General features: G+C 41.7%; 1 protein-coding gene across 1 annotated transcript in view; it reads left to right on the plus strand.

Moving 5' to 3' along the window:
• Kcnq1 (potassium voltage-gated channel subfamily Q member 1) overlaps nucleotides 1-14,881 on the plus strand; it is a 322,854-nt gene that overhangs the window by 144,458 nt on the left and 163,515 nt on the right. Inside the window, exon 11 of the mRNA XM_050136686.1 lies at nucleotides 13,685-13,805. Within this exon, the coding sequence (XP_049992643.1) occupies nucleotides 13,685-13,805 (121 nt within the window). The remainder of the gene's footprint in view (nucleotides 1-13,684; nucleotides 13,806-14,881) is intronic.

Raw genomic sequence — 14,881 nt, forward strand, 5'->3', positions numbered from 1 at the left:
GATATGCTTAGATGCATTTTTTGGCACTTACCTTGCTTGGTGTTCTCTGTTAATACTTTTCAGTTCCAGAATTTAATTCCATTTTCTAATTTATATTTCATTCTTCATATTCTATGTTCTGTTTTATTGTTTTCTTTTTATCTTTCAGCATACTTTAGACTATTTCTTTTGTTTTGTTTTTGTTTTTTGAATCAGTTTCTCTGTAGCTTTGGAGCCTGTCCTGGAACTAGTTCTTGTAGACCAGGCTGGCCTCAAACTCACAGAAATCTGCCTGCCTCTGCATTCCAAGTGCTGGGATTGAAGTCATGTGCCACCACTGTCTGACTAGACTATTTCTATTTTATTATAAGTGAGGATGTGTGTGTGCCCATTTGTAGATTAGGGGATAATTTTGTGTAGTTCTCTCCTTGCACCTTTCTGTGGGTTTCAGATCTCAAATTCAGATCACCAGGCTTAGGCAGCAAGTCCCTTTACCAGCTAAACCATTCCCTATCCTGAGAAGGAAATTTTCTTGGTTAAGTTCGATGTCTGTGCTTTTTCCAGGCTTCTGAAGAAAGGCTACTTATTGCTATTGTTTCTCTATATACTCCACAATTTTTGTTTACAAGTGTATATTTTCAATATGCTATATGATAACTGTGAACATTACATTCTTTACTGCCTCAAGATTTTTATAATACTTCAAACTGTAACTGTTTCTCAGTGACTTCTAAATTATTTTCTGTGCAGTTGTGTGTGGTCTTTGAAGTTCCTGCTCCTTTCATTTATGTTCAGTTCATTATGGCAGATTTTTTTTGAAGGAATCAGAGAGGTATAAAAGGGGTACAGGATTTATTGAAATTTTGAAAATTAAATGGATTGGAATATTCCTTCAATATTTAGATAGACTATTTACAATGCTTGTTTATGCTTTCACTTGTAGCTTGAGGTGAGCACAGAAATCTGCCATAGGTGGTTAGCATCTACCTCTGTACATTCATAAGTTCCTTAACACACACTCTTACTTTAAATGTTCTTAGTGTCCACTAAAACTCACTATGCATTGTCTTCGGAGACTTTTCTGTGGCCTATTGTATGTTTTAGTAACTGAAATTTTCCCAAGTCATAATTGGTCTGAAAGTCTTACAGTGTTTGCAAGTACTGTCCACCATTTATACTGAGTAAATTCTGAAAGGTTAAAAAATGTAGTCACTTTACATCAGTCGTTCAGACTGCGTCCAAACAATAAAAATAATTCTTTTAGAACAAGGACTGCTCTGCTCCCTCCAGAAATGAGGGCCATGGTCCATACTTGGAATATAGTCTACCATCTTCAACAGTGCCACCAAACCAGGTGGGGAAAGGGAAGATGAGTATGCAAGAACAAACAAAAACGTCACAAGTTCCTATTGTTTTGAAGAAGCTTGTGCTTTCCTTCCATCATGTGGTTCCAGGGTATTGCACTAAACTTGTTAGTCTTGGCAGTAAGCACCTTTATCCACTGAGCCATCTTGCCGATCCTCTACCACTTTTTAGTTGGCTAATTTTTTTTTTTTTTTTTGAGACAGGGTTTCTCTGTGGTTTTGGAGCCTGTCCTGGAATTAGCTCTTGTAGACTAGGCTGGTCTCGAACTCACAAGAGATCCGCCTGCCTCTGCCTCCCAAGTGCTGGGATTAAAGGCGTGCGCCACCACTGCCTGGCCTGGCTATTTCTTTTTGTGATGTTCACGAGGTTGCTGTAAATAAATCACTGACTGCTTCCTAGAATTAATCACTGGCATTAATTCTGAGTTTATAGAAAAATGTATTTCTGTGGAGTGGGGCACCTTATTTTTGTTGATAGCACTTAACATTCTCACTCTTCTGACAGAGAAGCTTTAAACCTTTTCTTGCCTTTTGTACCCACTGGCATATAACACTGGGCAGATTCTCTGTTCATGGGTAATTTCTAGGTTATAGTAGTCTGCCTACTATTGAAGGGATTGATCATAAATGGTTTTATTTTGCCGTTACTGTTGTTGGGGTTTCTTGTTCTAATTTTTGGGATAAGTCAAAAGATTTGGCGCCCAAGCAGGGAAATGTAGTATGTTGTTATTCTTCAAATCTTCCTGAAAGTCTTTAAAATTATGCTTTTTCACATATGCATTTTCCCACTCCTGGTCTCTATAGCTACTTGAATACCATTGCCACCATGTTTGTTTTGTTTTTGATGGTTCCCTTTCACTTCTCACTGGCCTCCCATTTCCCTCTGGCTTTCCCTTTGCTATCTTTTCTACATAGTAGTCCCTGAAATCCTTTTGATAAAAAGTGCATCATGCTACTTTCATTCTAAAATGCTCTATCCCATTCCTGTCACACTTTCTTGGACTAGTTTCATGGACAAAGGATAATTCAAAAAACTTGTGCCACCACTTCCTAAGAAAGCACTCCAATGAGCAGCTGGAAATTGGCTTACAATACTCTAAATTAAAGTTCTACCAGTGATACTAAGCTGGAGTATTGATCACCACTGAAGGCATACTTTGAGAGATTTCTTTCCATTCCCTTTGACTACTCTGTATGGAGTTAAACAGGCCTCTGGAGTCAAACACGGTATTTCTTGTATTAATAAGCCTTTGGTATGAAAACGGCATGAATGCTAAAAGCAGTACACGTGTGAGGACCCATACTGCCTATGTGTCCTCAAAACCAGGGATGTTTTCTTTACTTCTTTGTTCTTTGTGAGTGCCACACACCAGGGCTTCCAATGTGATTTAATGAGCTGTCTCTGTACATCAAGGTCTTCATTCTCAAGCCAGTTACCATTACTCATATGCCTTTCTGCTCTTGGAAACAGGCTATTTCCTCAGTAAGCAGCATCCTAATTTCTACATGTTTTCCCATTATCCTTGGAAAATCCTCAAAAATGTACCAGTTTGATTCTTGGGTGTAGTTTGGCAACAGTGAGCTGAGGCCTGCAGAAACACACTGCGCTGGTGCTGCCACACCTTTACATGGTGTTCATGTTGAGGAAGTCAAAGAAGAGAATCTCCCCTAAGCCCTGCCAGGGACCCTCCCTTCTTCTGCTCATAGTCCTCCTGCAGCCAGGAGGGGTGGGGGAGTCAGTTTGAGTTGATTACTTTTGACATCAGTTGTTAACATAATTTTGACATTAAGCTTCCCCTAGCTCTGGGGTGATTCTGACTATGTCCAGGCTCTGGCTTGAAGAACCATGGGGAGCCTTTGGGATCCCAGATCTGGCCTCGCTGGAGGCAGCCTGGGAAGGGACCTGTATTTCTCAAGCACACACCCTCCAGGCCTGGGGGTGGGGCCCCAGCAGATGTCTGGATTTGGTAGCCAGGGTCTGGAGCCGGATGCTGAGAATGAGGCCTGCAACTCATTTCCCCATTAAACATTCTGAGAACATCTGCACCAGTTTCCAAGGCTTCTCCTTAATTGCTTTGATTATTGTGTGAAGTTAAGAACTGGCACATTTCCGTGATGTTGTGATGAAGGTGAAAAGATCGCTCTTAATTAGATTAAAAACATTTTTTTCTTTCTGTGTAATTTCTCCTTGAAAATCAAGGCCACTTTTTTGTTTTCTTCATCCAAAGACCTCCAGAAACTTTCCTCCCCACCTCTCCAGAGGTTTCTGGGGAATGTCCTGTGAGCTCAACTTTTGGAGAAGATAGTGCTTAACCCAGATTCCATTGTATATTAAAGTTTCCTGGGGCTGCTCTTGCTGCCTGGAACCTTCCCTCACAAATGTGTCTTGAGAGACCTGGACAGTGACTTCTTGCAGCATGTAAAGCTGCGTGCACTGCTTTAGTTCTGTAGGCAGCTGTGCCGCTCACTTTCTGCTTCCTGGGCTCACTTGGGGATGGCTCTCTCATTGCCTGTCGTCTTTAGCACCTCTACTATTCAGACCCCACCTGTGGGGCCATAGAACCATTTCCATTTATTCTGAGATTTATGTGGTTAGGCCTGTTATCTCCATTGTGAGAAAAGGCATTCAGGAAAAAGTCTCCAGTACTATGAACCAGATCTGAAGTTATATAAAGCCAAGCATTGTTCCTAAGATGTCTTGGGACTCCACAGGTCATCTTCAACTATCATGTCACTGTCCATTTCAAGTCAAATGTATTCAGCAATCTTTGCCTGAATACAAAGTACGTGTTCCATAATGTGCCACAGATACTCACTTGCACAGGATATGGAGAGAGCCTCTCTGAAGGTGTTTTTGTATTATAACAGTAGAAAATGAGCAGCTGGAAGAAGCCCCTTTCCCAGAGGTTCCTGGCCAGTGAAGAGCTGAAGTCAGGGCCTCAAGCCAGATTTTTCTAGCTAACCTTCTTCCTCCCTGTCCTCCACCCTGCAAAGTCTAACAAGGCTGTCTCAGGGGGTATTTAGTGGGGGTTTTTTGTTTGTTTTGGGGGGGTGTAACCTAGTCTTACCCCCAGACCTATCTCCTCAGGCTCATATTCTATCCCTAACTTACATACTCCTGAAGGTTCTTAAAAACAAATGACAGACCCCAATTCTGTCTAGATAACAAGTGGGACACTGGGACACTTTTCTGGCTCACAAATCTGAACCCAGCTGTTCCAGACACAGCTGAACCTACTTCAGTGATAATCTTTCTCTTTTTCCTTTTACCCTGTCCCCTTTTTGTTCTCTTCCCCTCACTCTCTGCCCATAGATAAATACACAACTAGATGCATGCATAGCTATACACATCTGTATCCTTAAGCAGCCATTTTCCAATGAGTGTAAGGTGATCACCAACTTATAGCATCCAGGAGAAAGATCACAGGCTTTTTTCCAGTGATTCCTGCCACAGGCTCAGAATAGGCTCTTGTTGCTTCCAACCCCAGTACAAGACAGCCTCATAGGCACAACTATGTCTCTGAAGCTGTGGACCTGCCACAATGCCCCCTCCGGTAAGAGCTGGTGGATTCCTGACCCTTACACACTGGGGAGTTGTAAATGAGGACCCCTCGAAGGATTATTCAGTGAGATATTTCCAGAAGCCAGGCCTGGTTGCAGGGTATGCAAAAACAACAGGTGTCCACTCAAGCAAGGTATTTTCCTAACCGGAACTGGGTACCAGCTGTGAATATACATTTACACTGAACTTCTCGTCTTGTTCCTGGCAGCTGTTGTGGGAATGGCTTCTACACGTTCTGTCCTTGTCTCTTACTTCTCGCCTCTGAGTGGAGACACAGGTGGTGGTGGGGCTGGTCTGGCTCAGGGTCTGTGAGCAGGGCATAGGCAGCTGGCACAGACTGTGGAGCTACAACTCAGCAATGTCACGCAGAGCCTGACTGCAGCTGTCCAGATGCCCTAGGGAGGGCTTTTTCCTTCATGGTGCAGGATCCACAGGGCTGTGGCAAATCCACCAAGACGGGGAAATTGATTGAGAGGGATAGAGAAGGGGGGCTCTTCTAGGGGAGAACATAGGTAGCTTGTTTATTCCATTGGAATGGGCTGGCTCAGGGGACTTGCCTGTGCCGGGCACCGGAGGTGACATGGGGAAGGAAGAAAGCAAGGTTCCTGTGCTAAGGGCCAGGCACACATAAGCCCCACAGCAATTGAGGGGGGCAATCTCCAGAGCCTTGGGAAGCTTGTACAAGAAGGCAGTTTGGGTTACATCTGGGAGATTAGGCAGGATTATAATCAGTTAGAAGGAGGAGGGCAGGGGTGAGCAGCTGGGTGAAGTTACTGACACCAGCAGGTCTCAGTGGAGGGCAGTGGGCAGCAGCGTGGCCTGGGGTCTTACAGAGAGCTGGACTTGGAATGTTCAAATGCTGACCTGGTGAGCAGAGGGGCAAGTCTGGGAGTTCAATGCAAGGGAAATGAAGCTAGGAAATAGAAGACTTTAAGAGAACTTAGGAAGAAAGAGCACTGTGTCAATTGTCTCTTCTGGGCATCTTAAAGAAAGTTAGGGAAAGGTGGGTGAGAAAGGACACTCTGATACTTTGTGTCCACTCCAAGATGATCAGCACAAAGCAAATAAAGGAGGCTTGTACAAACTAATGTTTTTATGACTTCTAGATGTATCATACATTCAAAGCAAAAAATATACATACTATAAGGAAGGAAATGAAAACCATTTGAAGTCCTTTAATCCACAGGCAAACATGTCACATTCTGATCTATTTCCTTCCAGTCTTTTTTTCTATGCTTAAGTAAAATGCAAATCACCCTAATGAGTGGGCCCTTTGGCTGAGAAGGAAGATGGTGCATAGAGTCTGGTTTTGGTTCTCTTGAGAGAGGGTGAAACTTGGCAGTGGGTAGCCCCAGCTGGGGCAGTTGCCACGCCTGAGGCTACATTTGCCATTCCAGACCTCCCATTTTCCTAGAAAACAAAATTGTTTTGTTCTGCCCTGCACACTTAGGTCCAAATTCTGGCTCTGACAAGACAGAAGCAGCCAAGAATGAAAGCATCAAAAACTGGGACCATTTTAGGAAAATGTGACTTCATTGTCACTAGGAAACAATACTTTTCCTCCAGGGCCAGGTATTCTGAAACTGGATGCTTCAGCAGAGAACACCTGACATTCCAGTATCTTTTATGGAGGATCTAAGTGTCTAGGTGAACTACCCTTGGCATAGTCACTGTGGTCTCACAGTGTGCTCTACAGTTACAGTAGGGCTATTTTTCCATATCTTTATGAAAGAAAAACTGTGTTCCTCAGAGACGGGGGTGATCCATGGGGGATTCTTAGAAGACAATACTTCCCCCAAGCTCTTGCCTAAGAGGAGCAGCACCAATGTCTGTAATTTGAATCCCTGCCCTACCAACTTCCTTCCAGAATCTTTAAGATGTCTGATCTGGCTCAAAGTACAGATCCAATGAGGAGAGGGTGGCAGTCTTGATTACTGTTTCATCATGGAAGGGGAGGCACCCTCATAGTCGCTGAAACATGCCTAGTCTACAACAGTCTTTCCTTTTGGCTTGAAAAACCAACTGTGCTGAGCCCCTCTCTGACCCTCACTGCAGGGGCCCCATGAACCCGTCCCAGGATTAAACCAAAGAGTCCACATTCCTCTATGGCAGGTGCAGGCCCCACCCGCTCTGGACAGCCAACTGATGGGCACATTTTCATTTCCTAATACCAGGACTGAGCCTTTCTCAGGGGTTGAGGGGCTCACCCTGGGTGCTAAGGCTTGGAGATGGCACTTGTCATTCTGGGAGTGTAGAACACAGCCCCCTCTTCCAGTCACCTTTGTTGCTCCTTTCTTCTGTATACAAATGATGCAAGCATTGAAATATGTATTTGTGTACTTTTTCTTTCCTTTTTCCAAAAGAACATTTGAATCCTGGATGAAGTTTTAGCTGTGACTTGACAAGTATATAATATAGCCCAGTGTACTTGAATCTCAGCCCCGAGTCTCTAAAATGGGAAGGGTAACACACTCCCACCAAGTCCCAGACCTGTGGGCCTCTTCATGTGCACACATTCCTCAAGGTTTACCGGTCTTTCCCTGGTCTCTCTGAGGATGTCACGGGCACAGAGCCCTTCTCCCAGCTATGACTAAGTAATGTCTGTGTAGTTTCCTGCTGGAAGTCTGCCTCTGGCCCCCATGGGCCATGAGCTCCTGAGTTTATTTACATTTCCCTGATTGCTAGTCAGGCACAACACCTTTCCATAGCTCATCAGGCTTTTGGATTCTTCTCTCGTGGTTTTTATTTTTTTTCTGGGGTGGAAGGATGTCTTGCTTATTTTTAGTTAGATCATTTTTTTTCAGTGTTAGGGTTTTAAACCTAAGGTCTCATGCACAATAGAAAAGCACTCTGCCACTGAGTTGTCTCTAGCCCCCCCCTTTTCACTCTTTGAGATAGAGCACTGCTCTTTGAGTGTGGTCCCAACACATTGTTGCCCATCAAGGTCTTACAGGTCCTTCTGCCTCAGCTTCCCAAGTAGCTGGGATTATCGAACTGCAGCCCCAGGCTTGGCTATTTTTCTTACTGATTCGCTCAAGCTTTTTTATTATTTTGATTCTTTTTTACTATTTAACATGTATTTAGATATTTAAGTTTTGACTCTGTAATAAAATTGGGATTTTCCTTTTTGATTGGTGCTTCTTAATTATCCTTACCCCAAGGCCATGAAGATATTCTTCTATATTCAGTCATATGGACCTTCTAGCTTTGCTTGTCATAATCCCCTGGAATGCCAAGAATGAATTTTTGATGTATGGTGTGAGAAAATTACAGATCCAATTTAGTGTTTTTCCTATGTGCATTTCCAGTTGCCCTTGAATGTTTTATTGAAAAGGCCATCTCAAGATATATAGGTTGTCTTTAATACACTGCAAACGTCCATGTGTAGGGCCTATTTTCTGACATCTAGCTCTATCCTAATAGCCTGTTAGTCTGTCCTTGAACCACACTGTATTAATAACCACTGTTAAGAACTACTTGTGTTTGGTAGGCAAATTAGACACTGTTTTTAAAGAACACTATTTTTTCCTGGTCTTTTATACTTCCAAATAAATTTTAGAACCAGTTTATAAAGGTGTTCACATGCAAACCTTAGTGTCTCTGCCTAAGATTTTGTGCTTTGCTCTATGGTTTTTTAATCTTTATATATTTAAGATTCTTCTCTACCATTATGCATCTTTTCACTTTTAATTTGTGTGTGTTATTTGCATATGTATTATATATACTTGTAGAAACAAAAAATAGTTTTATCATATACCTCTCACTGAAGTACCTTATAACCACTTTACATTGATGAACTAAAAAAAAAAAAACAACACTATTGGACTATAATGTAGTCATTTTCCCAGTTTAACTACCTCACACTCCAAGAACCTATCTAACCATTACATTTATTCATCGAGTCCTTAGTATCCTATGGCCTGCAACTTATTTATTGGCCTTGCTGCTTTTGAAGAATACTCATCCTATATCATTGCTACTCTGGGTGTATCTAATATTTTCCCAAAATTAGAATATGTTTATAGGTTTGGTGGATGTCATTAAGGCAAGGTGCTTTTCTTTTTATTCATTAGCATAACATGATCTATTGCTAGCAGTGTTGACCTTGACTATATGGGTAAGTAGCTCGCTGTAACTAGCCTACTGCTGCTTGTTTATTATCCCTAGTCATTAAGAGCAACTCACCAGGTCAACAACATTCAGGGAATGAGGAATTTTAGTCTATCTCCCCTAGGAAAGTATCAGAAACTCTGTGAATGTGTTAAAATCACTAGAGCAATTAAAATTTATTTTAGGACTGAGGATGTAGCTTAGTGGCAGAATTCTTGTCTAACACTCACAAAGCCCTGGATTCAATCAATGTCACTGGGGAAAAAAAATATGGGGAGGGGAGACTTTGAAGTTTTACTTAAGATTTCACCTACTAATATTAGCATTCATCCATGGATCTTTCTTGAAGCAAGAATTTCTATGGTATACTCCTAGTTAACTCATTCCTTCTATACTTATGAGAATAATTCTGTAAGAAGGATCTTCATTTATTTTTCAATTACTTGTTTATAAGTATAGACTTGGCAACTTGTGCTTTTTCAGGTATAATCGAGTATTATTGTTCAATTTTTTCTAGCTTTGGCTAAGGGTACATGGGCCCTTTTGACATGCTTTTGTTTCAGATTTGTTTTGCAGTTTCCCTATGTTAGCCCCAGAAGTGTCCATTCGTTTAAAGAGAAACATTTGCTTTTACTGGAGTACTAACAGTGTCAGAAAATATGATCTGGACACTGAATGTGTCTCCTTTCAGCAGGTAGAACTAGGAAATATAAGTTCATAACTGAAGTCTATATACATCCATGTTTCATTGTATGTATCTATATGCAGCTAACCTTGAGTTTATACTGTTTCTGACTGAAGCGTTCATCCTTACTTGTCCCCAGCTCTCATTTTCTAGTATAGTTTCTGGTTTGTTTAACCCTTGATTTCACCTGCATGAAACAAACTTACCTACAAGAATATTGTGTTTATGAGAGTGGTGGTTTTTTTTTTTTTTTTTAGTTGTTTGGTGTCCAATCCAAACATTCTTTTTAAAAGCAGCAGGTCAGTTCCTTTCCCCCATCTTCAATGCTGTGTCATATATTTGCAACATAAGAGTCCACTCATCATGGTGTACTTTCTGTCCTGGGGACCTCCAATATTCTGGTTGATTTTCCCCCCATTTGTATACAAGAACATTCACTTGAAAGTTGTATAGTCCTATGGATTTTCACAAATGTTTTAAATATTATACAGAGAAGTTTCTTCACCTAAAATGTTCTGATTGGAGCCTTTTAAAGTACTCTTGAAGTGAAGCATCAGACTTCGTTGATTCCCCATGGGAGGCCTTACCCTTTCTGAAGAGTGGATGGGGGGATTGAGTGGGGGGAAAGGGTGGAGAGGGAGTGGAAACAGAGCTAGCTGTGTAAAATGAGAAAAGATTATGTTAAAAAATTCTTAATAAAAAAATTAAATACACCTTTCTCCCAGGACACTAACAGAAGCTGAATTGTTTCACAGCCCATGAAGTTCTGTTTTTCCAAGAATGTCTTAGAAACTGAATCACGCAGTTTACATCCTGTTACACCTTGCTTCTTTTACTGCTCAGCAAAATGCACTTGAGATTCGTCTATGATGTTGTAGGATTCCTCTTGTTTTACTGCTGAATATTATCCCATTGCGAGTAGAACAGATATACCACAATTTGTTTATCCATTTAGCTATTGAAAAGACACCTTTGGTTGTTACTTGTTTTCTTCAATTAGAGGTGAAATTGCATTTATATAATCATGTACAAATTTTTGTGAACATAAATGCTCCATACACTTTGGTCATAAGCTATATATATGTCTATAAGAGACTATGAAGTTTGTTCTTCAGAGCAGCTCTGCTCTTTGCATTCCCACTGGCAGCACACGAGGACTGTAGTTATTTTGCTTCCTTTGGCTGCTTGTTGTTATAATGTTTTTGATTTTATGTTTTTTTCCATGATCATAATAATTTTCAGTGTTATCTCATTGTAACTGGAACGGAATAGATGAGTTTCTACATGAATAGGAATTTCCATAAAGATAATGGGCTTTGGCTGAGCACAATTTCACACGCTTATTTGTAATTCAAATTTAAAAATAATCTATTTACTTTAATGTGCATCAGTGTTTCACCTGCATGTATGAGGGTGAGGGTGTCAGATCTCGGCATTAAATACAGGTGTGAACAGCCATGTAGGTGCTGGGAACTGAACCCAGGTCCTCTGAAAGGGCAATCAGTGCTCTTAACCACTGAACCATCCATCTCTCCAGCCCCTGTAATCTACTTTTTAAGATGGGTTGTTTGCTTCATTGTTGTCAGATCATGAGCATTCTTCTTTCTAATGCTCTGGGTCCAAGTCCTTGATTGAGGAAGTGATGTGTAGCATATCTGTGATTGGTCTCATTGTCTTCACAAAGCAAAGGGTCTTCACAGTTCTAAACCCTGTTGTTACTCCTTGCTTCTTTAATTGCTTGGCAAAATGCGCTTGTTGCAACAATAATTCATTTGTTTCTAATTATGATAAAGTTGATTTATTTTTCTTTTTCAGATTAAGTTTTTGGTGTTGTATCTCAATTCACTTTCAAATCGAGAATTTTATGTTTTCTCAAAAAATTTCTTTAGTTTTATGTTATATTTCAGATTTTTAAAAAGTAAAACTACACATAGTCTTGAATTACCATTTTATGACCACTAAACATCCCTTGCATTAGGTATAAATGCTAACTGTGTTAAAATTTATACATACATACAGATGTATGCCCACATTTGTATGTTTATATTGGAAATAAATGTAAAAGACTGCTGTATTAGATGTGGGAAACTCATTTCGTAAAGTAAAAGTATCACTGTAAAAAAACAAGACAGTCTCTATGATAAAACAACATAGTATTAAAAGGCCAAATATAGACTAAGAAAGATATTTGTGCTTTATGTAACACAAGGTTATTATCTCTAATGAATTAAAAGCTTCTTTTAAATGAATGCCAAGCAAATAGTATAAACAGGCAATTCTGCAAGAAGAATCCCAAACAAGCCAGAAAGCAGTAAGTGAAGGTGAAAAATGAGAAAACCTCCCCCTCCCCAAGGCCAGGACATTGTGGAAGGGGGAATGGAAAGACTAAAGAGGAGAACTGTAGCAAAACTGACTTCTGGACATGACAGGACAGCTGTGGGCTTGTCTATACAAGATCAGCCAGTCAACATTCTATCACTAAGTGGGAAGAGGTTCATGAACCCCACAAAGTTCTTGATAAGCTAGGGGCTTTATCAAGTTAATGGCTTCTGGGGAAAGAGAGTCAGTACTTCTTTAACAGTTCTGACTCCTGGCAGAGCAACCACACCCCAGTGGATAGTCCCATACCCAGAAGTATATGAGCAGCAAAAACTGAAGTTGTTGGGTTATTAAATCTTAAAACAAGAGGATACAAAGTTGGGGGGTTGGGAGGTAGATGAGGATGGATCTGGAAAGAGATGGGGTGACTATGATCAAAATGTATAAAATTCTCAGAGTAAATAATTTTTAAAATGAGAAAACCTCAGTTTTAGCCATGCTTAATGGGCCATGCAAAGAGCAGGAAAGTTGAAGGGGAAGAAAAAAATTGCTACAGCTTAATAGAAGAACAGCCTAAAAACACTTATTAATAATATCAAAGACACACCCTCTCACTTGACCCAGTGTGTCAACAGCTTTTAACAATAAGGATGGATATTGCATCACTGTCTTATTGGCGTAAAACTCTGAAACTGAATGTCCATAAAATATAGGATGAGTAAGTAAATTGTGGTAGGTCTAAACTATGGGCTGTTATGCTGCCAAAATGATCGTTAGATGCACAGTTGCATAAGTGCATACCTAATTGTTCTCAATGATTAGAAAAGATGACAAGAACAGAGATTCATTCAGGTATATAACATCATATATGTGCTATTGGGATGAATAAGGACAGGAGCCAAGGATCTGCCTGGCAGGTTGACACTATGATAATTGAGGACCACTGTGAATTTTGCATTATTCCACTTGCTGGAAGTACTCAATTGCTCTACATCAAACACTTTAAATGAAAAGTGAGTTGAAAGCAAACACTAGTAAGCTGGAACAGCCGTGAAGACTGGTCTGGATCAGTCCCCTAAGCTATATGAAGTCAGCTAATAGGGGACAATTTGAGGGCCTCCCTCAAAGCCCTGGTTAATACAGCATCATGGCCAGAGCAAGGAATTCAGTTTGTGATTCCTGACAGGCAGAGGTACTAGCACTCCTTCTTGCTTGGCCCATTGATCTGTTAGTGTCATGTGTGTAAACATCACAATAATAGTAGTCAGTGCTTCTATTTGTTCTTGACACACATGTTTTGTGTGAAGCTAGTGAGAGGTCCAGAACCTGACAGGGCAGGTCTTCAGTTCTGGAGCTCAGTCCCAGGGCAGCTGCCACACTGAGGAGAAGTACCTGCCTTTATCACTCAATCAGAGATGTTGAGGTCTCAGGTACCTGGGGGCCAATCTGAACACAGATTCACCTATTCTACTCCACTCAGTGTAAACCTGATGGGTGGACTGAAACTTCTAAGCGTTGTCTCCATTCTTCACCTGACATTAGGAGTGCACAGGTTTATCCCACAGCATTAACAGGTTGAGGTGGGCATTTCTGTCCAGCTCTGGTGCCCCTTCATGATCAAGTTTCTACTGAAGCCTAACGAGCTGTCCCATACCTTCTCCACAGTAAGGAAGAGCCCTACACTGCTGGAAGTAAGCACACCCCACTTCTTGAGAACAAACAGCTTTGCTGAGGACCTGGACCTGGAAGGAGAGACACTGCTGACCCCCATCACCCACGTGTCACAGTGAGTGTCCATTTCTGCGCACAGAGGCCGAGGCTAATGGGAACTGCCTGGCATAGGGTAAAGCTTATCCACTTGCTACAACACAGTCTGTTCACCTAGTACCCAGAACTACTGCCTATCCTTAAGAATAGGCCACTAGCTGCTGGGTTTGGCCTCAGGGCTTGGGCAGGAGAGGAGAGCAGGGGCTTTCCCACCAAATCTAGAAATATGATCCTCTTGTTTTGACTTATGGAAAACCAGACTGATCATTTTCCACTTGTTTTCATGCTTTTGAACGTCTGAGAAAATAGTTTTTCTCTCCCCTGTCCCCCCTCCACCACTCCTTCAAAAGAGTCAACTTTGTTTTTTAGCATTTCCCCATGGAACTTTGGCCAGAGCCATGGGGCAGATGCCGGGTGATGTCTGCCAGTTGCTGCTACTGTCCTCAGGGGCTCCTTCAGGTGGAGGAAATGGCTGATTTTCCACGCCTTCCAATTGGCCTTCCCCTGAGGCACAGCTGGCCTGGGACACATGCCCATCCTCTCCCCTGTTGGGGCCCCCAACACGGCATCACCAGGCCAATCCCCAGAATCCAGCCATGGTCTGATTCTTCGCAACATGTGATTCAAATGTCCCCACCAAGCCCAGTCGAGCCAGCCATGTGGTGGAGGCAGGTCACTTGGACCCCTCTGGCCACTGCACCACTGGATACTCCCCTGGAAAAGTGTCCTTATGTCAAGGTGTTAGTGCCATACTTGTAGCCCTGCTGGGATTTACATACTGGGACTCTTTCATTCTGAAATTCTGAAATTCATGTCCTTAGTCTTGTGTGCTTTGTCATAATGCTTCTAGCCTATGTCTAGATTGCTTGCCTTTGCTATCTTCCTGGTACGGGCTTGGGTTTGCAGTGACTGAAGAAATTGGTGATGAGGGTTTCTTAAGTAACCAGATAGCCAAGCTGAGGCCACCCTGGGGGGAAGGCAGCCTTGTCAAATGGGATTATGATCAAACAAGCCATGGCCCCTATCTTCCCAGGCTACCCAAACTCAAAGAGAGGTTACCGATGTCTCGTAGTTTTTAAGATGTAGAGAGTGTTT

This window comes from Alexandromys fortis, unplaced genomic scaffold (assembly GCF_014885135.2).
Source record: "Alexandromys fortis isolate MF-2015 unplaced genomic scaffold, M_Fortis_MF-2015_v1.1 scaffold_3, whole genome shotgun sequence".
Taxonomy (NCBI): domain Eukaryota; kingdom Metazoa; phylum Chordata; class Mammalia; order Rodentia; family Cricetidae; genus Alexandromys; species Alexandromys fortis.